The sequence below is a fragment of the Tachysurus fulvidraco genome, chromosome 20, assembly GCF_022655615.1.
Source record: "Tachysurus fulvidraco isolate hzauxx_2018 chromosome 20, HZAU_PFXX_2.0, whole genome shotgun sequence".
Classification (NCBI taxonomy): Eukaryota; Metazoa; Chordata; class Actinopteri; order Siluriformes; family Bagridae; genus Tachysurus; species Tachysurus fulvidraco.
Genome location: NC_062537.1, coordinates 11,336,934 through 11,359,344, shown reverse-complemented (window position 1 = coordinate 11,359,344; position 22,411 = coordinate 11,336,934). Strand labels below are relative to the sequence as shown.

The following is a 22,411-nucleotide window of genomic DNA, read 5'->3' as shown; positions in this document are numbered from 1 at the left end:
GTGATTAGATGTTTTGTTTGTAGAGCTGTGCATAATTTAATGTTTCACTACTTTAAAAATGCCTTATTTTCATATCCCCAGAAGCAGAAACACAAATGTCAGATCATTAGAGCATACAAGAAAATTAAATGAATCAATTGATTTATAAATGATTATTAAATTTTATTTATGCAGAATATTTAAGTGTTACATTTTCATTCGTATTTTACAGAATTAATATAATTCCATAATAACAACTACCACATATTGACACTGTATTAGCTTTTTTTTTTTTTAATCTATCCTCTTTAAGTGAATGAACTTTTACATGATATTGGATAACTTGGCCAAGCAAAACACAGTAAAGATCTTGTACATTTTCAGCATTGCACTACTATTTTTTACCCCCAAATAGTAAATTTGTATATTTTAAATAGTAAAAAAAAAAAAAAGTAAATAGCAGTTGTTGTTTGTTTTTTTAAATAACAGGAGATTATTGGCTCTCAATTCTTAGTAGAGGCTTTTTGTGACTTCTTGGAATTTGTTATAATTACGTAAACCAATCAGTGCATCTCAAACCTAGTTACGGACTACAAATTTTCCTTCCTCCTCTTTCTACAGATTTGAAAATTTTGCTGATGAATTGAATTAGGAGATTATATATATATATATATATATATATATATATATATATATATATATATAAATAATCAGGATTAAGAAAAACTTCCCAAAATCAAATGCCAAGAACCAAGAGGTTTAAATGCTGATTGGTCTGAGAACTTTACATACATACAAACATTCCATAAAACTGTATGAGGCACATAATGAATGTCTTTTTCTACGTCTTAAAAACATGACAGTAGCTTGATTCACTAGTCTAAATTGTCCCCGGATATAAACATGTTAACATGTGTGTGTTTGATTCAATGTGTCATTCCATCCAGGGTGTATTCCCATCTCATACCCAGGAGAGACACGGATCAGGACAGCAAATACTAAAGACGAATGCATAAAAACACAAGGCTTCAGCATTAAACATCTGTTTAATGATTTAATCACAGAAATGTACAGATATTTTAATAATAACTGTATGTTAATTCATCTATGCCAAATATGTATATACTGATTTGTTTTTCGTTAAGCAGAATTTGCTTACTTTGCATTTCAAAAATAAGTTCTTTGGTCGCATATAGTCTCTAGCTGTACCATTAAGAGACCTCCATGTCAACCATGCTGCTGCTGGAACCCGCAGACACTGTGCTGGCAACCAAACGTTCCCGACTGCCGAAAGCCTCCGCCACTGCAGCTACATCACTAATGTCCCAAACTCGCAATCCATCCTTCTGTCCTCCAAATGCATAAACGAATGGCATGTCAGGACAGCAAGCTGCACAAAACAGCACTCCCATTTTCATGTCTCTGGAGTGAATGAGCTTGGGTTTGTTTCCAAGAATATCCCAGATCTTCACTTGTTTGTCAGCAGAACTGGTAACCAGACAGCCACTTACTTGACTGCTCAGGTTCATACCCGACACCTCTCCATCATGTGCCCTCAGAGTGAAGACCAGCTTGTCTGATCTGGCATCTAAACAGTAAACAAAGCCATCCTCTGTACTTGCAAGGAAGTTGCAGGGAGAGAAGTGATTCCACACCAGTCGTTCCACCTGACCGCTGAAACGCCAGACACGATTGCTGGATTCTGGATTGCGACAGTCATACAGGATAGCTGACTTATCATATGACCCAGTGATTAGAGTCTGTGCCTCAAATGGGTGAAACTTTAGAGTCTGGACCTTATCAGTGTGACGTCTTAGTGTCGTCGCCGGTTTTCCTTGCACGAGGTCCCAAAGAACCACAGTCTCATCAGCAGAAGCACTTCCCAAAACGTTCCTAACCATCGCGTTCCATGACAAATCCAATACAGCATCAGTGTGGCCCTCTATAGCCTCTGCAGCATTCTTCTTCTTCTTTTTTTTCTTGGTCTTCTTACTGCTTCCCAGAGAAAACACAGGCTCTAAGCTATCAACCACGTCCAGATCCCACACGTCAATAACTGGAGTCATGTTTCCTATGGCTGCATAATTCCCTGTGCCTTCCTCAGGGCTTGGGTCAAAGTTCAGCCACTCGACACTCAGTGGATAAGCAGGCAGGAGGATGTCATGGTGGACATAGAGAGAGTTCTCTTCAGAGTTATACACATAAACTTCAAGATTGCAACAATCCTTTTCAGCCCTACCAGCCAGAATGAGATTATCAGTAGGTTTGATCTCGAAGTCCTCTCGTTCATACTGGTCTGTGTCTTTAATGGTGACATAAGGATCTTCTTCGTTATTGCCAAACACTGTCAGACCTGCCAAACTGTCCCCGATATTAGCAGCCTCAAGATCTTCCTCATCATATTTGTCCAGTTCATACTCAGCAAGATCATCTGCTGGCTTTTCATCACCTGCATCAGGCATTTCTGAGGCTGACCGACTTTCTGTCTTCTCTTGATCACTCACCGGGCATTCTTCCTCTTCCTCCTCCTCCTCATCATCTTGCCTTAATTCATTCTTAGCCTCAGCTATGATGCGCTGCAGCTCCTCTTTGCTCAATTCAACTTTATCTGGTGTTTCTTTAGAAACCCCCCTCGTCACCCAACCAACACACGTTATTTGAGAGCTCATGATCACACCAACGAGTAAATAAATCGGTCTTTAGCGTCGGAAGAATCGAGAGCTACTAAAATGTTGACAGTACTTGTTGGCGAAACACGAGGCGTATAAGGGTCCTCTAAGAGCCTAGCGCGATTTGATGACGTGGTGCGTGTTGCCGAATAGTTCTCCTGAGTTTTATATTAGGAGGGAAAAAGAAAGAAAGAAAAGCGACAGCAGACGGGAAATTAAACTGAAGCTGTTAATAAAATGTGTTGCCAATATTTATATATTCTCACTCTTGGATCAAAATAGATCATTATTAACCCACAGGCGCAGTATTAAACGAAGACATGCGCTAAAAGCACCGCCATCTTCGAAGGGGCAACATTCCCTATTGAGCCACTTGACATTAACGCAAATCTAAATCTAATCAACTTTAAACTTGAAGAATCTATTAATTTCAACAAATTTTCAGTTTATATTTTAAAGGAATTTGTATACCAACATACCATTTACAGCCTGTGGTAACACAAGGTCAATCTTTTTTTTTGTCTATTCCCAGGTGTAGCTTATTTAATTGTTCAAAGTTGGAAAACTTGGGAAGTGGTATGTCATTTTTCTATCATTTTTCACTTTTAAAACAACATCATTGTAGGTTATTCCAGTCAGAATATGACATGCCTTTGAGCCATATTCTCAACATTCTCATACTGGAATAAGTGTGTGAACATGTGTAGACATTGTGCGCTGTAATGGACAAGGTGCATTAAGTGAATTGTTGATGCAAATTTAATATGTAGGACTGTGCTACCCCTAAATACAAATAACCAATTACTCCTGCTCTCACACATAATACAAAGAAATACCCAACTCACTAGCAGTACTGATTATGATAAATTGATTTTTTCACAATGCAGGAAAGACAAAAGGGCTGTGTGATAGTTAGGGATTAATATTTAATTTGTCATTGTAGGGTTTTCATAGATTTGTTGTTTTAAAGTGCATTTTTCACAGCTCACAAAATAACTATTAAGGAGTCATAGATCACTGCATACAGATCAGGCTAACTGGGATAAACAGAATATAGTTGCTATTTTATCTTTAATCAACTTCTTCAATGGTTGGTCCAGAGGATCCACCACCGGTGGGAGCTCCACCAGCTCCGGGAAATCCACCTGGCATTCCCCCTGGCATGCCTCCAGCACTCTGGTACAGTTTGGTGATGATGGGGTTGCAGACTTTCTCCAGTTCTTGCTGCTGATGCTCATATTCTTCTTTTTCTGCAGTCTGTTAAGCAAGGAAATATTATAGGAAAAAGACATTTAATAGCAAAGATATTAAGTCATGGAGCCAAGCCATTGTGATAGTCATAAAGGAGGAACAACTAAGATTACCTGATTCTTATCAAGCCAGCTAATGATCTCATTGCATTTGTCCAGGATCTTCTGCTTGTCCTCATCACTGATCTTGCCCTGCAACTTATCATCCTCTACAGTGGACTTCATATTGAAAGCATAGGACTCCAGACCATTCTTGGCAGACACCTTGTCACGCTGAACATCATCCTCAGCCTTGTATTTCTCAGCCTCCTGCACCATGCGCTCAATGTCCTCCTTACTGAGACGACCTAATACATAATAAAAAGAGTCTAAGAAACCAGAACAAAACTAAACAGGCACTAAATCTGCAGAATAATTCAGGCAAAATCAACCCACCCTTGTCATTGGTGATGGTGATCTTGTTCTCTTTGCCAGTGCTCTTGTCAACAGCAGAGACATTAAGAATGCCATTAGCATCAATGTCAAATGTGACCTCAATCTGAGGAACACCACGGGGAGCAGGTGGGATTCCAGTGAGCTCAAATTTTCCCAAAAGGTTGTTGTCCTTGGTCATGGCACGCTCACCCTCATAAACCTGAGAACAGTGAAAACATGAAAAAACATAGTCAAATGCTTAAGTAATATAAAAGTTTGCATTTTAGAACTTGTTACTTGAAATGGTTTTTAAACTTCTGGCTGGTTCCAACCTGAATCAGCACACCAGGCTGGTTGTCAGAGTAGGTGGTGAAAGTCTGAGTCTGCTTAGTTGGAATGGTGGTATTACGCTTGATCAGAGCAGTCATCACACCACCAGCAGTCTCAATTCCAAGAGACAGAGGGGTGACATCCAGAAGCAGCAGGTCCTGAACATTCTCAGACTTGTCCCCAGAAAGGATAGCAGCCTGGACAGCTGAAAGGTAACAGAGGATTTTATCAACTTCATCATTCTGAAACCATAAATTTGAAGAATTAATAAAATCTATTGTAACCAACCTGCTCCATAAGCCACAGCCTCATCAGGGTTGATGTTCTTATTGAGCTCCTTGCCATTGAAGAAATCTTGGAGAAGTTTCTGGATCTTAGGGATGCGGGTAGAGCCACCGACCAGGACGATGTCATGAATCTGTGCTTTGTCCATTTTGGCATCTCGGAGTGACTTCTCAACAGGGTCCAGGGTTCCACGGAAGAGGTCAGCATTGAGCTCCTCAAAGCGAGCTCTTGTGATGGAGGTGTAGAAATCAACACCCTCATAAAGAGAGTCGATCTCAATACTGGCCTGAGTGCTAGAGGACAGTGTGCGCTTGGCCCGCTCGCAGGCAGTGCGCAGACGGCGAACAGCTCTCTTGTTGTCACTGATGTCCTTCTTGTACTTGCGTTTGAACTCTGCAATAAAGTGGTTCACCATGCGGCTGTCAAAGTCTTCACCACCCAGGTGAGTGTCACCAGCAGTGGATTTGACCTCAAAGATGCCATCTTCAATTGTCAGGATGGACACATCGAAGGTGCCACCACCAAGATCAAAGATGAGAACGTTCCTCTCAGAGCCAACCTAAAATGACAAACACTTCAACTTTTACAATCATAGGTTAAGAAATAGCTGGTATTGATTTAGAAGCCACAATTTTTACCTTTTTGTCCAGACCATAGGCGATGGCAGCAGCAGTAGGCTCATTAATAATTCGTAAAACATTTAGACCAGAGATTGTACCAGCATCTTTTGTAGCTTGACGTTGAGAGTCGTTGAAATAAGCTGGTACCGTGATTACAGCGTTGTTGATAGACTGTAACAAAAGGTTTTTTTTCAGTACTTAAATATTTTTCTATTTAAAATGACCCAAAATGTTCAACAATAGACACAGATTTTTTTTATTTAAGACACTCACCTTTCCAAGGTAGGCTTCAGCAATTTCCTTCATTTTCACCAACACCATGGAGGAGATTTCCTCAGGGTAAAAGTTCTTAGTCTCTCCTTTATATTCAACCTCTACCTTAGGACGTCCACCATCACTAATGACCTTGAAAGGCCAATGTTTCATGTCAGACTGAACAACCAGATCCTCAAACCTTCTGCCTATAAGGCGCTTGGCATCTAAAATGAGTATACCACAATACCACATGGTCACTCGAGCCAACATTTAATTAATCTGATGTCAAATGACCACTCCAAAGAAAACAAGTTTAGACAGGTACACATTTTGGAGGATTAAAATGCAAAATCCATACAAACCAAAGATTGTGTTGGTGGGGTTCATGGCCACTTGGTTCTTGGCTGCATCACCAATCAATCTTTCAGTATCAGTGAAGGCCACATAGCTTGGTGTGGTCCGGTTTCCTTGGTCATTAGCAATGATTTCAACTTTACCATGCTGGAAGATTCCTACACAGGAGTAGGTGGTCCCCAGGTCAATGCCAACTGCAGTTCCCTTTGACATCGTGTCTGTGAAAAAAATAGAGGAATCATGTGCTTAAATGGTGGAATAAACCTGATGCCACAGTGTACTTTGAAACCTCAATGTAATGACAAGACAGCACAAACTGACTATGTGAGACCAACATTATTATGTCTATAAATGCGACATCACAATCTAGTCATGGGGGCTACATGCTTCTAGTTTACTTTTATTGGTGTTTTAGTTAGCTTTATTATATTGTTATTATTTTTACTATTATTAAAAAGCAAGATTCAGTGTGTGAACTTGAAGACAAGTCTTTCGACTCTTAAGTGTGTCAGCGATCTCAGATAACATAAAGAACGAGGATAAGGTTTGGCTGTAAAATATTAATCAGGGATAGGTTTTCCAGAACCTTCCATGCATAAAAAATAACCTTAATTAAAGTAAGTACAAAGTACAGCAGTCCTAGACAGCCAGGTAAAGTCATTACAAGGAAACAACCTAACTAGGTTTTTTTAAACAGACTTGAACTTATAATGTATTTCCTTATTATATGTTGAACACAATTAACATTTATTAAAAAATATCCTTATGAACACAATATAATACAAGACGAATAATGTGTATAACTTAGAAGTCGTTCTGATAAAGATAAATAATCTGAAATTTTTTACATTCATCTGTACTTGTGGGTTTTTTTCTTTCTCTACCCGTATTGGAAAGTCTCTTTTAAGTGTTATCCATTTTATTATCCATTGAAATTTTTATCCATCCCTATGCTTTAACCTTATTGCCAGAATACGTGTGGGATAAAAAAGAATTCGTCCCCCCTTCCCCCATCCGGTGATTTGAAGGATAATGTCGGACTGCGGGAAGCTACAGTGCTGAGACAAGCGCCATCACTGCCTACATCCTGTGACTTCACCGGTATGACCTGAACTGGAGAATCACGCATCAGCTGCTAATAATAATAAACATCACATTCGATGTCAAATGCAGCTTCTCTCGTCACTATTTTTTTTAGTATAGGCTATAATAATAAAATAAAATAATAATAATAATAATAAAAATACAACCACATATTTAACGTCCTTGGGCTGGTATTACAGGCTAATTCTATTTTACCCCAGCACAAATTCAGTGCGCAAATATACCCCAAAATATGATGTGAGTAATATTACCTGATGCTTTTTTCCCTTGCCGTGCTGGTTAAACAGCTCTGTGCGTGTGTTGGAGAGGACAAACGCGTGTGAAAGCTGCAGGGAGCCGCTTATTTCCTTAGAGTTCCTTGTGCAGCCGACAGCCAATCAGATTCCGCGCAGACACATGATGGAAAACGCGCCGCTCCTGCAGATGGAACATTCTGGTGCCTTCGAGCTCATCAGGGATTAAAGCATACATGCAAATCTGAGACTCGATCTCAAACCCATATGACTCCGACAGGCCCAAGGATTTGCAAGTCGTGGAATAAGTCTTGAGATTCTCACACTACATTGCCTGAGAATGTAAGAAGCACATTCAGTACTTTTCCTTGAATCTGGGGTATTTCCTTTAATGAGTAGCTTGTTATTAAGAAATGCTGCAAATCATATTCCTTTAATTAGCTTTTAGATCAATCTTCAGTGGTCAAATTAGGTATCTTTATTCAGTTTTTACTTTGAGAGATAAAATTCAGTCCAAAAGAACATGGTACCACCTAAACAACAAGAATTATTCACGACAGTACATTTTAATCTAATTTCCAAATTAAAATTAAATTGTTTTATGTATAGACAAGTGGTTTTGCATATTAAAATATTCTATTGTATATGATGGTTTTCATTTATTTGTAATAATAACCATCATTATCATCATCATCTTCTTCTTCTTTTTCTTCTTACAAATGTTGAGCTATATAAATTTAGCTATAATCTTTAACAGATTGTAACAGATTTTTAGGATATATTCGGTTTTTACTTTGAGAGATAAAGTTCAGTTGAACAGTTGTACCACCTTAACAACAAGAATTATACATGACAGTAAATTTTAATCCAATTTCCAAATTAAAACTTAAATTCTTTTATGTATAGACAGGCGAATCTGCATATTAAAATATTCTGTTGTATATTATGGTTATTATATATTTGTCATTTGTTTGTCATCTTCTTTTTCTTCTTACAAATGTTGAGCTATCTAAATTTAGCTATAATCTTTAACAGATTGTAACAGATTTGTCCATAATGCAGAGAAGTTCTCTTTATTCTAATAATACTTAGCCTGCTTAAAATTTAAACCTATTTAATACGTATTTAGCTAATTACTGTATTCTGGATTAATTCATCTTAATACAGGCCATCAGGTTAAGTGAGACATGGAGAAGTCTACTAATATGTAATGGCCAATACCAAATACAAATTATACATATTTATGCCATGAGATAATAATCACATGTATATATTTATGTATATGGCTACATATAGTAAGTGTGTAAGCAGTTCAAAGGAAATAAAACATAAAAAGTTCTTAGAGAGAACATCTGATGTCAAAGCTGTTAGAGAAAGAGAGAGAGAGAGAGAGAGAGAGAGAGAGAGAGAGAGAGAGAGAGAGAGAGAGAGAACAGTGTGGTGAAAAGCAGGTATTAAACACCATCCTTAAGCTTTTTTTTCACTTCTCACTTCACACAATCAGTTTCTCTGTTTGTTTGTTTGTTTGTTTTTCTTGGGCAATGTCAATGTCAATGTACTCTTAATACCTGCTTATAAAGTGTGTAAGCAGTTCAAATAAAATAAAATATAAAAATTATACACGTTCTTACAAAGAACTTGGATCTGAGGTCAAAGCTGTTAGAGAGAGAGCAGTGGGGTGAAAAGAAGGTATTAAACAGGTTCCTTAAGGTTACTTTTATTTATTACTTTTATTATAAAGCAGATATTAAAAGTACATTGACATAGACATTCCCTAAGAATCACAAACAAACAGAAAAACGGATTGTGTGAAGTGAGAAGTGAATAAAAGTAACCTTAAGGAAGGTGTTTTATTTTGGTAAATTGGCCCACATTACCTGAAAACATGTGATTTCAAATATCGTTTAGAACATTTTAAGATGATCCACATCAGCTTTCAACTTACATGAAGCATGCAATGAGTGACAGTTAAAACCTGGTTCTTATGTGGTGTTAACTGGTAACAGTGAGATATAGAAATGTGGACTGCCTAGATACTAAAAGACTAGAATGCAAAACATGTCTAATCAATATTTTTACACAATTATCTGATTTTCATCTCTTACATAAAGCAAATTACAATTTAACTGATGCATTCTTCAGTATAGTCTATTTATAAAATGAGATTAGCAAAGAGTAGTCTGTGTTGCGTAAATTCACCCTACAGTCCATGACACTTTTCATTGAAACTGGAACAAGAGTTGGTTATCTAACATTTGAAATCTTTCACCAGCTGTGCGGTCAAAATGAGTTCATGGGTATTCCTGTTTTTAGTCAACATAAACCAGGTGCTTGCATAAAATATATGATAATTATTAACATTTTTACATTTATGGCAGCACTTAATAGACTAAACTGACTAAAACTGGGAATAACAAAACTACATTCTGTTCATTTTTCCTGTTTTATTCATTTAAATCAGAAAGCACAGTCACTGCTCTATAAGACACTCCAATTTTTTAATGAATGTTAATACTTTAAATTAATTACTAAGACATAACTAAACAAACAACCAACATTCACACCTACACACAAACATACCAACACATTACGATTCATTTGTACTTCTTTGCTTGTCTTTCACACCCACATGGGCTATCTACTGTACATGTGTGTGTGAGTGTGTGTGTGTGTGTGTGTGTGTGTGTGTGTGTGTGTGTGTGTGTGTGTGTGTGTGTGTGTGTGTGTGAGAGAGAGAGAGAGAGAGAGAGAGAGAGAGAGAGAGTGTGTGTGTGTGTGTGTGTGTGTGTGTGTGTGTGTGTGTGTGTGTGTGTGTGTGTGTGTGTGTGTCTGTCTGTCAGTGCATCTATGAAACAATCAAATCTTCCATTACCAGAGCTTTATCACCTATCACACTGATGCATGCAACTTGCAAAGACCTCAAATTACCCCCGCTCACCCACATGCTGTTCTTTAATAGTGGTCAACATATAGCTGCTTCTCACGCTGTGATCTTTTACATATTTAAAAGATGGAAAAGGCAGAAAGAACAATTAAACAAAGAACAATAAATCCATTAGAAAACATGAAAGGTAAAATGAAAATAAAAGCTGTTTAGAAGTAGCAGAAGAGTATTAAGAGCCTAGAAAATAAGATTCTTGTGTTTTGCCAAGCTGGAATATGTCAATCAAATGGCTCCTAAGATGGATCTGTGTCAAGAATGAAAATTAAAACCTGTCTTTATTCCCAGCATTGTCATTATATATTTGCCTATATTGATTTCTCTTTAAAAAGGCCCTTATAGGCAATATTTACTTGTCCACAGATTACTGTGAATAATTAATGATAAATAATTAATAATTACAAATAAATTATGTTAACATATAAACAAGGCCTCTTTTGTGATTGTTTGTTCATTTATGCAGTTTGAAGTAAACAAGCAAACAAACAGATAAATAATGGTTGTATGAAAACACTTTCACTTTGCAGGTCAGAAGTTATTGTGTAAAGTTATTTTTAACCTTCTTTGGATTCTTATCAATTGTCCTTATTCTTGGAGTGTCCCATTCAGTATTGCGTATGCAGTCACTGGTCAGTTGATGAAAATAGAGAAGTAATGACTGGTCAAAATGTCCCTGAAAGTTTAAAAATAATAGTGTGAAGTGGGACTTCCATGACATATAAGTGATGTCATGGAAGTCGTTGTGTTTATAAAAGCAGTGAGAGAGGAAGTGAGTTTCAAACCTCATTCTTGCACTATGCTGAACACACAGAGTTTTTGCATTCGCATTCTCTTGTTGATAACTGTAGGTGAGTAAAATAATTAATATATTATACATTACAAAAACACAAAGTTTTACATTTAATTCGATATACCTGTTCAGGTGTAATGCATTACTATGTTAATTTTTTTTTTATGTTTTGGTTTGTGTTATTTAGACCATATAAACAGTGTGCACAATTAGAAATGCAAGTTTATATATTTCTTGCTCTAATAGTATTTATTCAAATACCTTCTGTTATTTCTGTGCTAAACTCTTTGGACCTCAGTGTATTCCAGTTAAAATTATAAGGTTATAATAGATTTCTTTCTTTCTATACAGTAACAGAAAGCAGTATACTTTTGCTGTAGTTAGGTGTAAACATCAGAATTTTCAATATGTGTGATATATATATATACATACATATATACGTATATACATATATATACACGTATATATGTATATATACGTATATATGTATATACGTATATATACGTGTATATATATACATATATATAAATGTACGTTACAATAATATCTTGATAAAACATACAAACAAAGTGAATTATAAGTGAATATAGATATTTTTTCTACTTCTGTACTAATACTGTAGTAAAGAAAAAAAAACCTAAAAGACTGTATTTATTCTCTCTAACACTTATAATGGTGAACTAAAACTATTACCTGTGTGTATCCATTAAAATGAATTCTGTAATATTATTTAAATAAGGAAAAAAGAAAATAATAATCATAGAATTTCCTGTAAAAACTCCACAGACCCTCACCTACAGCTCTGGACATAGCTTTAGCAGAGGTGTTGATCACCCACATCTTTTAGCATATGACTAAAAAATTACACCTACAAAAGGCTGAGGTATATATACTCTGCATATATATAAACTTGGTTTCCTGTTCAACAGTCAGGACATTCGGTGCACATAAATATATCGACCCCGCTTAGTTTACACTCACGCACCGTACTGTCACTTTCCTGTCTCTGCAGCCCCCCTAAGCCATGTGAAAGTAACATTATGAGTCATTGTGGAGTGAGTAAGTGAGTGAGTGGTGATCACAGGCTCATCTGCCCCCTTTTCTTCCATTTACAAATGGCAATTTTACACTCTTTTTTATTCCACTCACTGACTATATTCTGCTTATTTTGAACAAACAGCAACAGCAGCAGAGATGCTGTTGGTTTACAGTTGGAATGCTACATTGTGTTGCAGACTCAATATTTAAACATACTTGTATGTGCTCTTTGTCTTACAGGCTTAACACAATGTTTGGCACTAAAGCAGATTTCAGTAGTACAAGGGGATACACTGACATTGACATGTCCCATCAAAAACACTAATATGAGGGATGCTGTGGAGTGGAGAAACCCAGACGGTTTTCTCTTATTCTTTAACAGACATAGAGGTAAGCATGCAGCCTGGGTTAGTGTATGTATTATTACTAATTAGGAGGGAAAATACTAAGCATAGTTAGTAGTTTTCACTTACTAATGGTTCACTAGACTATTGGAACTAATGGTACTAATGACAGGAATACTAATCATAAACATTTAACCTGTATGGGAATGGCAGTCTGTGATTTTTGTCAGTTTAATAAAATATTTATTTGTCTCTCATGTTTATTTGCAGTCTTGAAAGACAAAAGAAAGGCATTTGTCACTTTAACAGCCTCAAAGTCTTCAATAAGTTTGACTGGTATCAAATTCAAGGATGCAGGTGTTTACAAATGTCTACGTTACAAGAAGAAAGTCTCAACAAAAAGATATAAAGTCATTGTTATAGGTGAGTAGAAACATTTTCTTATTAACACAGTTAAATTAAAAAATAGGACCAAAATGTGATGCCAAAGTTTGTAATATTACACAAGGCTTGATGAATTGATGCATTTAACTGATTTAAAACTTTAATCTGAGTGGAACAAACTATGCATTGTCCTTCCAGGGCCGTAATTCAACTGCCCTGCATTACTTTATAATTCTTAATCATAATCATGCTTTTGACAAGATCCTGGCTTGCTGAATGTGAAAAGCAATTATTTGATAAAATTTCAGGAGTTCCAAAACTGGAAATGGATCAGCAAGAGGATAAAACATTGCTTAAATGCTCTGCTTCAGCAAATGAGCATCCACCCAGACTCTCATGGCTAATGGACAACGGCCTAGAGATTGCTGGTAAGTACACGGTTGTGTACAATCTTAAATGAATTCATTATAGAATGTCATAGGCCAGTGTGTTTACTGTTTGATTTATACATTTACAGACTATTGTCATATATTATTAAATTGGTTTTAACTCAAACCTATTTTTGGAAAGTATTGTTATGGCATAATTGTTCATAAAAATCACAGTGATAAATTACACCTATATTTGTGTGCAGTGATTGAACATATAGGCATGGCATGCATGATTTTCTTTCTCAAAATGTTTAATTTTTTTATTCCCAGCTCACCCATACTATGAGTTTGAAAATGCATCCAACAAATACACAGCTGTAAGCCAGCTGACCTTAAATGTTCCTAAGAAGAGAGTTACAGTGAAGTGCCTGGTCCGTCACTCAGCTCTGCATGGTTCTGAACTGGAAACCTTTATCCACTTAGGAGACCAAAGTGAGTACATGTGTATGAGTGAAAACAACCAAGGAGATTAGTATGACATGGTGCCTTACCTTATTAGGCATGTTACTATTAGTAGGAAATGAAATATTTTGGGGGATTTTGGGCTTTAACGAAAGCACAGTTCTCAGAGTGGACTCTTTGGTAATTTCCCTTTTTATCTTTGCTTACAAAATATCACACAACTTCTTTGAAATGTTTTTTTCTTGTCTGGACACACAAACACAGTTTTTCCTTGTGTGGAAGAAATTCTAACAGAGAAATATATGGGTTTTTTTTTGAGCAGGTCAAGATACAACCTCATCGAGTACCACTCTTGGATCAACAGACACAACGGTCATTCCAACAGTTTTTAGCAATACAAGTAAGCGCAAATATTGTCTCACTCACTCCGTTAGACACACACACAAAAAAGGAAAGGCTTGAAAAGGAATTTTGATTACTGCTTCACCTAGTGGTGAAAAGTGAACTCTTTCCACCTGAATGATTCTTAAATGTTCTCCTTTTTTTAGGTTTCACCTATAGTCATTCAGCATCAGAAACCACAAATTACAATAATACAACAGGTAAGAAACTCATATACACTGAGAATATACCTTGTGTTAACACAAAACCAAAGCTTAACAATAGCTTAATATACTAGTCACAATTGTTCAGTAATGTTAATATAATATTTTTATTTCTGGAATGTCTTGTTGCAGTAAATAAATCTACAGAAGAAACTTCTGGGAGAACAAACATATTAAGCAACACTACTGGTGAGGATATACTGTACAGTCTTATATATGTCTTTATATGTACCTTTATCTACTCAACATGATCATTACAGAAAGCTTAGACAAGTTTAGAACATAAATAAAGCATTTCTTCATTGTTTTGGAAATCTTTTGGTATATCAGAAGTAGAGATGTATATTTAGTATATCAGAAGTAATGATGTACGCAATCTGTATCTTGTCCACTCCTTGACCACTGTGTAAGACATACACTGTAATGAGTCTGTTACTTATTAAAATTTTTTCATTGCAGATAATGAGACAAATAAAACAATATCTGAAACAACAGATGGTACACCGTCAAATACCAGCATCGAGTCATCAAGCAACAATACTGGTGAGAAAGAGTCTAAAACTATTCAAATTTACATTGCTCTAAATAAGTCATTTTATTCACTTATTTCCTAAAACCTCCCCTTTGGTATTAAGTATTAATAGTTTTTTCCTCTTTCGAAATCTAACTATGTGGTATTTTCGGTTTTTTTAATGGTAACAGAACTAATCACATGTATGTTTTTTAGGGAATAACCACACACAATTGAACACAAGAATTGAAAGGGGAAATTCTCCATTGTTGGTGCTGCTGGTCACATGCCTCATCATATGCCTGTTTGTGGTGCTTGTCTTCTTCCTGGTTCGCCTCAGGAAAGCACACATTGCCTGGAAAAAAGGTAACAGTTGATATGCAAAATTCACTGAAATTCAAAAGAGGCCATAAATTATTACATGTTTTATATATTTATATGTGTTAGCTAACAATATGCTTTCTAACAACAGAGAATGAAGAATCTGATCAGTCTGTAGAGAGCAGCAGATCTAAGACTAGCAGTGAGGAGAAGCAAAAACAGCAACAGAGAGGACAAGGTACAGTCTTAATTTACCAAACAATTGTCAAATCAGAGAGTATATCTAAACGGCTTTGTTCAAACAGTGAAAACTCTCTCTCTTTCTCTAGGCTTTTGTAACACCAATTTCACAAAGTACAAAGCAGAGGAAGCACTAGAGGCTCAGGCCACACCTACTTCTGTTGTTAACGAAAACCCGCAGCCCTTTACATCTAGATCTTGCATCAAAGAGACTGAACTGTGAACAATTTGAGAAAAATACCTAATCAAGCTGGGTATGGTAGCCTATTGGTGCTTGAAGACGAGTTGAATGCTTGAATAATAAGCTACATGTATTTTGTTACACAATCTTAGTTTGCTTTTAATGTTGTAATGTATGTATATTATGTTTGTAAATAAAGTAATGTGTACTATATTTTTTATATAAATATATAATATATAATTTTTTTTATTGAGTGACATTAAAGATGTACATTTGTTATACCTCTTGTTTATCCTCTTTTATTGAACTCTAACTGCAGGATAACAAGTAAGTATGCTTAATTTGGATTACATGTATACATCAAAATCTTTGTTAAAAAGTGAAAATTAGAAAACAGACATAGCATTAATATAATAAAATGAAGTAAATAAAATAATAATAAAACCCCATATATCACATCACACTGTAAAACACAGGCTTTTATTTTGTAAAAATGTTTTTTTCTTTTTTTTAATTAATAGAAATAATAGACATAATTACGTAATTACAGTACAACAGACATTGCATTAATATAATAAAATCAAGTAAATAAAATAATAATAAAACCCCATATATCACTTCACACTGTAAAACAAAGGCTTTTATTTTGTAAAAAAAAAAGTTTTTTTTAATGAATAGAAATAAGATAAGATAAGATAAGATAAGATAAGATAAGATATACCTTTATTTGTCCCACAATGGGGATATTTCACTGTTACAGCAGCAAAAGTAAGAAAATGCAAATATATAAAAAGAATAGAGACATAATATAATATACAGTATATACAAAACATAGTGTATAAAAAGAGACCACGAGTAAGTATTTACACTAACAGACATATTGAACAAAGGTAATATTGCACGGTTTACAAAATTTGTTATTGCACATGTTTAAAATACTTTTTTACTTTGTTATTGTTTATTATTGCAGTGAATTATGTGTATTATGGTGTGTATTATGTGTATTATGTGTATTAGTTTGTATTATGGTGACTGGTTCACTGGGAGCACCTTTGATTGTAAAGTTTAATAGCAGCAGAGAGAAAAGAGCGTCTGTATCGCTCCTTCAGAGGATGTAACAGTCTGTCACTGAAGGAGTTGCTCAGAGCTGAAATCGTTTCATACATATCTATCTTATCTATCTTAAATAATAGACATAACCAAGCACTAAACTGTCGACTGACACTTTTAGGTCATATGAGATCTTTGAGAGATCTTTGAGTTGCATCATTTTCCTTTTTTTTTTCCTTGGCATCCAACCTGTCTGGTTAAACGTCTACACCCTCATGTTCTAGAAGGTTCTAGATGTTTCTACATTTACACATACATGTCGTTTGGGGCGCCAATTTGCTAAGACCGGTTTCTCGGCTTTTTCTAATCAGATCTATCGTTGAACAGACATATTGGAAGCAGGCTACAACCTCAAACCAATCAAATTACAGCTTCTTTTTTGGGGGGCGGGTGTATGAAGAACGGAATCGAGCGCTATTGGTGAAGACGGAGTTTTTTCGAGCACGTGATTAGGCGGCTCAACTCGCATATATACACGTTCTAGAAGATTCGCTCGTTCTCTCTGCAACGGCGAGGTAAGACAAAGACCGTCTTAGTAACAGCTCCAGCTTCCATCGATCTTCGCTAAATTTGGTGAGTGGGGAAAAAATACTTTTTTTAAATTCTAATTTAAAAGTGCTTTATTAATTTTAATTAAATTACGGAAAGCTGTAAATGAAGATGCTATTGCTATTTTATGGACGAGTCCCGGTCTGGGGTCGACTGGCCTCGTTCTGGCCTGTAGTTCGGTTTTTTTTTTTTTTTTACTTGGAGCATTATTTGTCAAAATAATTCGTCAAATAGTAATTATATCGAGGTATTTTAATTTTGAGGCACAATCGGTTTCCTCGTGTCCTAAAATTTAATTGCGGTTTTAGCAAAGCTAGCAGGCTAGCGAGAGTAATCTCTCTGGCTGAAACAAAGGAAATTAAAACGCGCTTTGAGATTAATGCTTATAATCCTCATGGACACTTGGGCTGCTATTTGTCAGACAATTAACAATCTACATATTTAAGGGACTGTGAAAGATTAGACCTATTTGTAGTTTGAGTCTTTTTAAATGTGATAATACGAAAATAACGTCTATAATGTCTCAAATTAACGTTGGTATAATGTCTCAAATATTGAGGTGTGTGTGTATATATTTTTTTTTAATTGAATGCCATTTTGTTAGCTCGCTAATATTCCCGGAAGTTGCGTGCCGTGGAACGTTCTGGTAGGCCGGACCACGTGGTCTAGTCTCGCGGCCATTATAGCTTTGGTATTACGGTGGTGCAATACCGTTCAGTTGAATGTTTTACATCAACAATGGTTTAATCAATAAAATGTTTAACCTGTGGTTCTGTTTAGACAGTAACCATGTCTAAGGGACCAGCTGTTGGCATTGACCTGGGGACCACCTACTCCTGTGTTGGAGTCTTCCAGCATGGTAAAGTTGAAATCATTGCCAATGACCAAGGAAACCGGACCACACCAAGCTATGTGGCCTTCACTGACTCTGAAAGGTTGATTGGTGATGCAGCCAAGAACCAAGTGGCCATGAACCCCACCAACACAATCTTTGGTTTGTAGGATGTTTTTGATCTATTTCCACATTCATGTTTTGAGCAAGACCTATTCCACCAAGTAAATTCATTCTGATAACATTGAGTAATTTGCTGTTTGTCTGATTGGTCTCATTTCAGATGCCAAGCGCCTCATTGGAAGAAGGTTTGAGGACTCCATTGTTCAGGCTGACATGAAACATTGGCCTTTCAAGGTTATCAGTGATGGTGGAAGGCCGAAAGTGGAGGTTGAATATAAAGCAGAGACAAAGAGCTTCTATCCTGAGGAAATCTCATCCATGGTGTTGGTGAAGATGAAGGAAATTGCTGAAGCCTACCTTGGAAAAGTGTGTATTTGTATATCGAGGCTTTTTTATTTGTGTTTATATAATTACTTGACTCACCCTTCCCTCCTGTCCCTAGACTGTCAGCAATGCTGTGATCACAGTGCCAGCTTACTTCAACGACTCTCAGCGTCAAGCCACAAAAGATGCTGGCACCATTTCTGGACTGAATGTACTCCGAATAATTAATGAACCTACTGCTGCTGCTATTGCATATGGTCTGGACAAGAAGGTAGGTTCTGAAGCTGCTTTTGCTTTTCTGTACAGAAATTGCTATGATGAAGTTTATTCCTGCCATTCGTAGTTTCCACCAGAGGTTGTAAAACCAAAGATGGCCCAAGTTCCTTCCTTGGATGTCTGAGCGAAATTATGCTTTTCTGTCATTTATCTTGTGTTTTGTTTAGATGTGTAACCTCTCTCCTTTCTCTCCATTTTCTAAATAGGTTGGCTCTGAGAGGAATGTCCTCATCTTTGATCTTGGTGGTGGCACCTTCGATGTTTCTATTCTGACAATTGAAGATGGCATCTTTGAGGTCAAATCCACTGCTGGTGACACTCACCTGGGTGGTGAAGACTTTGACAACCGCATGGTGAACCACTTTATTGCAGAATTCAAACGCAAACACAAGAAGGACATCAGTGACAACAAGAGAGCTGTTCGCCGTCTGCGCACTGCCTGCGAGCGGGCCAAGCGCACACTGTCCTCTAGCACTCAGGCCAGTATTGAGATCGACTCCCTTTATGAGGGTGTTGATTTCTACACCTCCATCACAAGAGCTCGCTTTGAGGAGCTCAATGCTGACCTCTTCCGTGGAACCCTGGACCCTGTTGAGAAGTCACTCCGAGATGCCAAAATGGACAAAGCACAGATTCATGACATCGTCCTGGTCGGTGGCTCTACCCGCATCCCTAAGATCCAGAAACTTCTCCAAGATTTCTTCAATGGCAAGGAGCTCAATAAGAGTATCAACCCTGATGAGGCTGTGGCTTACGGAGCAGGTTGGTTACAATAGATTTTATTAATTCAAATTTATGGTTTCGCAATGATGAAGTTTATTCCTGCCATTCGTAGTTTCCACCAGAGGTTGAAAAACCAAAGATGGCCCAAGTTCCTTCCTTGGATGTCTGAGCGACAGCAAGGGATAGAATTGCTTGCCAATTACCATTTGCAGCTTTTAATCCTTTTTTTACTTTTTGCAGCTGTCCAGGCTGCCATCCTTTCTGGGGACAAGTCTGAGAATGTTCAGGACCTGCTGCTTCTGGATGTCACCCCTCTGTCTCTTGGAATTGAGACTGCTGGTGGTGTGATGACTGCTCTGATCAAGCGTAATACCACCATTCCAACTAAGCAGACTCAGACTTTCACCACCTACTCTGACAACCAGCCTGGTGTGCTGATTCAGGTTGGAATCAAATTTATAAAGCATATTATTTAATTTATCACTATGATGAAGTTTATTCCTGCCATTCGTAGTTTCCACCAGAGGTTGAAAAACCAAAGATGGCCCAAGTACCTTCCTTGGATGTCTGAGTGATTTTTTTTAAAACTGCTAAACATGGTTTAAAGCCTTACACATGCATACAAATAATTCTCCCTCCCCCTCACAGGTTTATGAGGGTGAGCGTGCCATGACCAAGGACAACAACCTGTTGGGAAAATTTGAGCTCACTGGAATCCCACCTGCTCCTCGTGGTGTTCCTCAGATTGAGGTTACATTTGACATTGATGCTAATGGCATTCTTAATGTCTCTGCTGTTGACAAGAGCACTGGCAAAGAGAACAAGATCACCATCACCAATGACAAGGGTGGGTTGATTTTGCCTGAATTATTCTGCAGATTTAGTGCCTGTTTAGTTTTGTTCTGGTTTCTTAGACTCTTTTTATTATGTATTAGGTCGTCTCAGTAAGGAGGACATTGAGCGCATGGTGCAGGAGGCTGAGAAATACAAGGCTGAGGATGATGTTCAGCGTGACAAGGTGTCTGCCAAGAATGGTCTGGAGTCCTATGCTTTCAATATGAAGTCCACTGTAGAGGATGAGAAGCTGAAGGGAAAGATCAGTGATGAGGACAAACAGAAGATCCTGGACAAATGCAATGAAGTCATCAGCTGGCTTGACAAAAACCAGGTAAGCCTTTTTTACATAAATGTAAAGCAGTAGTTTAATTGGGTCACAGGAAAGTTTTTGTATGGGTACTACAAATGTGTGCAGTGTTATTTTAGGGTTTTATAATGCATTCAACTTTTTTTTTTTTTTTAATTAGACTGCTGAGAAGGAGGAGTATGAACACCAGCAGAAGGAGGTGGAGAAGGTCTGTAACCCAATCATCACCAAACTGTACCAGAGTGCTGGCGGTATGCCAGGTGGTATGCCTGATGGAATGCCAGGTGGCTTTCCAGGAGCTGGAGCTGCTCCTGGTGGTGGATCTTCTGGTCCCACCATTGAGGAGGTTGATTAAGCCATACCAACTCATTCTACCTCTCCAATGTTTACTATTGTGCCCTCTGTAGCAGAATAGCTGAGACTGGTGGGTTTTGGTTGTTTCTGCTATGGAGTGACTACATATTTATAAAAACTGGGATTAAGGGATCATCACAGGGAACAGCTTCTTTTCTACTTGAATGCACAATTTATCAACTGTTAAAATGATGCATAAGCCTTTTGCAAATGCCTGGTTTGCCTTGAAGTAAATCTGAAATAAAGTGAGCACTTTTTCCCATCCCTGTCTATTGTTTAATTGTCCTGTAGGTGTGCTTTCATTGTGTTGTCATCTCCACATGATTTAGTTTGTGCACATTAGTAATGCTTGTTCTAAGTCAACATATCTTGCAATATTTAATACTACTAGGGAAGGGGTATTAAGGAAACATTTTACTTAATTCAAAGTAAACATTGCAACTATGAAGGTGTCTGAATATTTTCCATAATTCCTGGCATTCAAGTTTAGTGGGTCTAGACTTCTTGTAGATCTGTCAATTTAACAAAGCTGATCAGCCTTCTTTTATACTGAAATGAACTTTACAATTGAGCAGAAGTTCACTAACTAGCAGAGTAATACTATTGATCAGTGATGTAAATTTTCTAACTAGTAGATCATCTTTCCACCAAATTACATCTTACCAGCTTAGTGGAAAACTTGTGTTGTATAAAGTACTAGAAAGCAATACGTGAATATAAGTATTGTACGAGAAAAAGACTGGTATGTGAAAGTTGCCTTTTAGAATATTACTCAAGTAAGTCTTAAAGTATCTATGTACTGTAGTATCAAGTCATTTTCTGATATTTAATGTACTTAAGTATTTGAAGTAAAAAATAAAATTTCTGTGATTTTCGGTAGGCATAAGGGAGTTTTAGCCCTCAGTGAGAATTTAAAACGAAGAGTTTTTTATTATATGACTACATAGTAAGCCAAATGTTATGGTATTAAATGGCAAAAGTGGGCACAAATTTTATGAATGATGTAATGATGCCAGTCCTGAATAAAATCAGTTCATGTATGTGTGCATTCTCTACAGTGTGTCCAATGAATGCAGTCATTAATAAACAAATATTCACAAGACCAAATCAATAAATGTTATTTTTATTTAGTAATTAATGGATTGTTTGCATTAATATTTTGTTTGTGCTTCAACTCTGGTAATAAGAATAGTGAAAAGTCACTGCTTTTGTTTGCCGTCTTTTCGGCCCCCAGCTCTGACTGCGCGTGCACGCTGCGTGTACCTGTGCTCCGTAGAGCGTGCGGAGCGTAATGC

General features: G+C 36.9%; 4 protein-coding genes and 3 non-coding genes across 7 annotated transcripts; 5 read left to right on the top strand and 2 right to left on the bottom strand.

The window, feature by feature from the left end:
• Nucleotides 1–137: 137 nt before the first annotated feature.
• pwp1 (PWP1 homolog, endonuclein) lies at nucleotides 138–2,790 on the bottom strand. Its single transcript, XM_047804816.1, has 3 exons — nucleotides 1,139–2,790; nucleotides 678–977; nucleotides 138–634 (listed from the first exon to the last, which is right to left on the bottom strand). The coding sequence occupies exon 1, from the start codon at nucleotides 2,646–2,648 to the stop codon at nucleotides 1,191–1,193; it is 1,458 nt and encodes a 485-aa protein (XP_047660772.1). The 5' UTR covers nucleotides 2,649–2,790; the 3' UTR covers nucleotides 138–634; nucleotides 678–977; nucleotides 1,139–1,190.
• A 764-nt stretch (nucleotides 2,791–3,554) lies between these two features.
• LOC113645341 (heat shock cognate 71 kDa protein-like) lies at nucleotides 3,555–7,661 on the bottom strand. Its single transcript, XM_027150882.2, has 9 exons — nucleotides 7,512–7,661; nucleotides 6,165–6,374; nucleotides 5,821–6,026; nucleotides 5,566–5,718; nucleotides 4,931–5,486; nucleotides 4,645–4,847; nucleotides 4,334–4,532; nucleotides 4,013–4,245; nucleotides 3,555–3,905 (listed from the first exon to the last, which is right to left on the bottom strand). Exons 2-9 carry the CDS (start codon nucleotides 6,367–6,369, stop codon nucleotides 3,720–3,722), a joined length of 1,941 nt encoding a protein of 646 aa, XP_027006683.1. The 5' UTR covers nucleotides 6,370–6,374; nucleotides 7,512–7,661; the 3' UTR covers nucleotides 3,555–3,719.
• A 3,527-nt stretch (nucleotides 7,662–11,188) lies between these two features.
• LOC113644500 (cytotoxic and regulatory T-cell molecule) lies at nucleotides 11,189–15,962 on the top strand. Its single transcript, XM_027149412.2, has 12 exons — nucleotides 11,189–11,282; nucleotides 12,503–12,652; nucleotides 12,877–13,029; nucleotides 13,299–13,418; nucleotides 13,692–13,853; nucleotides 14,146–14,223; nucleotides 14,372–14,425; nucleotides 14,561–14,617; nucleotides 14,888–14,971; nucleotides 15,156–15,305; nucleotides 15,412–15,498; nucleotides 15,590–15,962. Exons 1-12 carry the CDS (start codon nucleotides 11,231–11,233, stop codon nucleotides 15,721–15,723), a joined length of 1,281 nt encoding a protein of 426 aa, XP_027005213.1. The 5' UTR covers nucleotides 11,189–11,230; the 3' UTR covers nucleotides 15,724–15,962.
• Nucleotides 15,963–17,207: 1,245 nt separating this feature from the next.
• hspa8 (heat shock protein 8) lies at nucleotides 17,208–21,378 on the top strand. The gene is made up of 9 exons (XM_027150928.2): nucleotides 17,208–17,364; nucleotides 18,121–18,334; nucleotides 18,456–18,661; nucleotides 18,738–18,890; nucleotides 19,102–19,657; nucleotides 19,859–20,061; nucleotides 20,267–20,465; nucleotides 20,554–20,786; nucleotides 20,923–21,378. Exons 2-9 carry the CDS (start codon nucleotides 18,130–18,132, stop codon nucleotides 21,115–21,117), a joined length of 1,950 nt encoding a protein of 649 aa, XP_027006729.1. The 5' UTR covers nucleotides 17,208–17,364; nucleotides 18,121–18,129; the 3' UTR covers nucleotides 21,118–21,378.
• Nucleotides 18,929–19,023, top strand: LOC113652106. The gene has a single exon (XR_003442813.1). It is a non-coding gene; the product is annotated as a small nucleolar RNA SNORD14 (small nucleolar RNA).
• Nucleotides 19,697–19,791, top strand: LOC113652091. Its single transcript, XR_003442808.1, has one exon. It is a non-coding gene; the product is annotated as a small nucleolar RNA SNORD14 (small nucleolar RNA).
• Nucleotides 20,099–20,193, top strand: LOC113652099. The gene has a single exon (XR_003442811.1). It is a non-coding gene; the product is annotated as a small nucleolar RNA SNORD14 (small nucleolar RNA).
• Nucleotides 21,379–22,411: the final 1,033 nt, after the last annotated feature.

Coding starts and splice junctions, on each gene's coding strand:
- hspa8 (XM_027150928.2), top strand. CDS start 18,130: ATGTCTAAGGGACCAGCTGTTGGCATTGACCTGGGGACCACCTACTCC. Junction 18,891..19,101: donor CATATGGTCTGGACAAGAAG/GTAGGTTCTGAA, acceptor TTTTCTAAATAG/GTTGGCTCTGAGAGGAATGT. Junction 20,466..20,553: donor CACCATCACCAATGACAAGG/GTGGGTTGATTT, acceptor ATTATGTATTAG/GTCGTCTCAGTAAGGAGGAC.
- LOC113644500 (XM_027149412.2), top strand. CDS start 11,231: ATGCTGAACACACAGAGTTTTTGCATTCGCATTCTCTTGTTGATAACT. Junction 13,030..13,298: donor ATATAAAGTCATTGTTATAG/GTGAGTAGAAAC, acceptor ATAAAATTTCAG/GAGTTCCAAAACTGGAAATG. Junction 15,306..15,411: donor ACACATTGCCTGGAAAAAAG/GTAACAGTTGAT, acceptor TTCTAACAACAG/AGAATGAAGAATCTGATCAG.
- LOC113645341 (XM_027150882.2), bottom strand. CDS start 6,369: ATGTCAAAGGGAACTGCAGTTGGCATTGACCTGGGGACCACCTACTCC. Junction 5,719..5,820: donor CTGAAGCCTACCTTGGAAAG/GTGAGTGTCTTA, acceptor CTTTTGTTACAG/TCTATCAACAACGCTGTAAT. Junction 3,906..4,012: donor GCTGGCTTGATAAGAATCAG/GTAATCTTAGTT, acceptor CTTGCTTAACAG/ACTGCAGAAAAAGAAGAATA.
- pwp1 (XM_047804816.1), bottom strand. CDS start 2,648: ATGAGCTCTCAAATAACGTGTGTTGGTTGGGTGACGAGGGGGGTTTCT.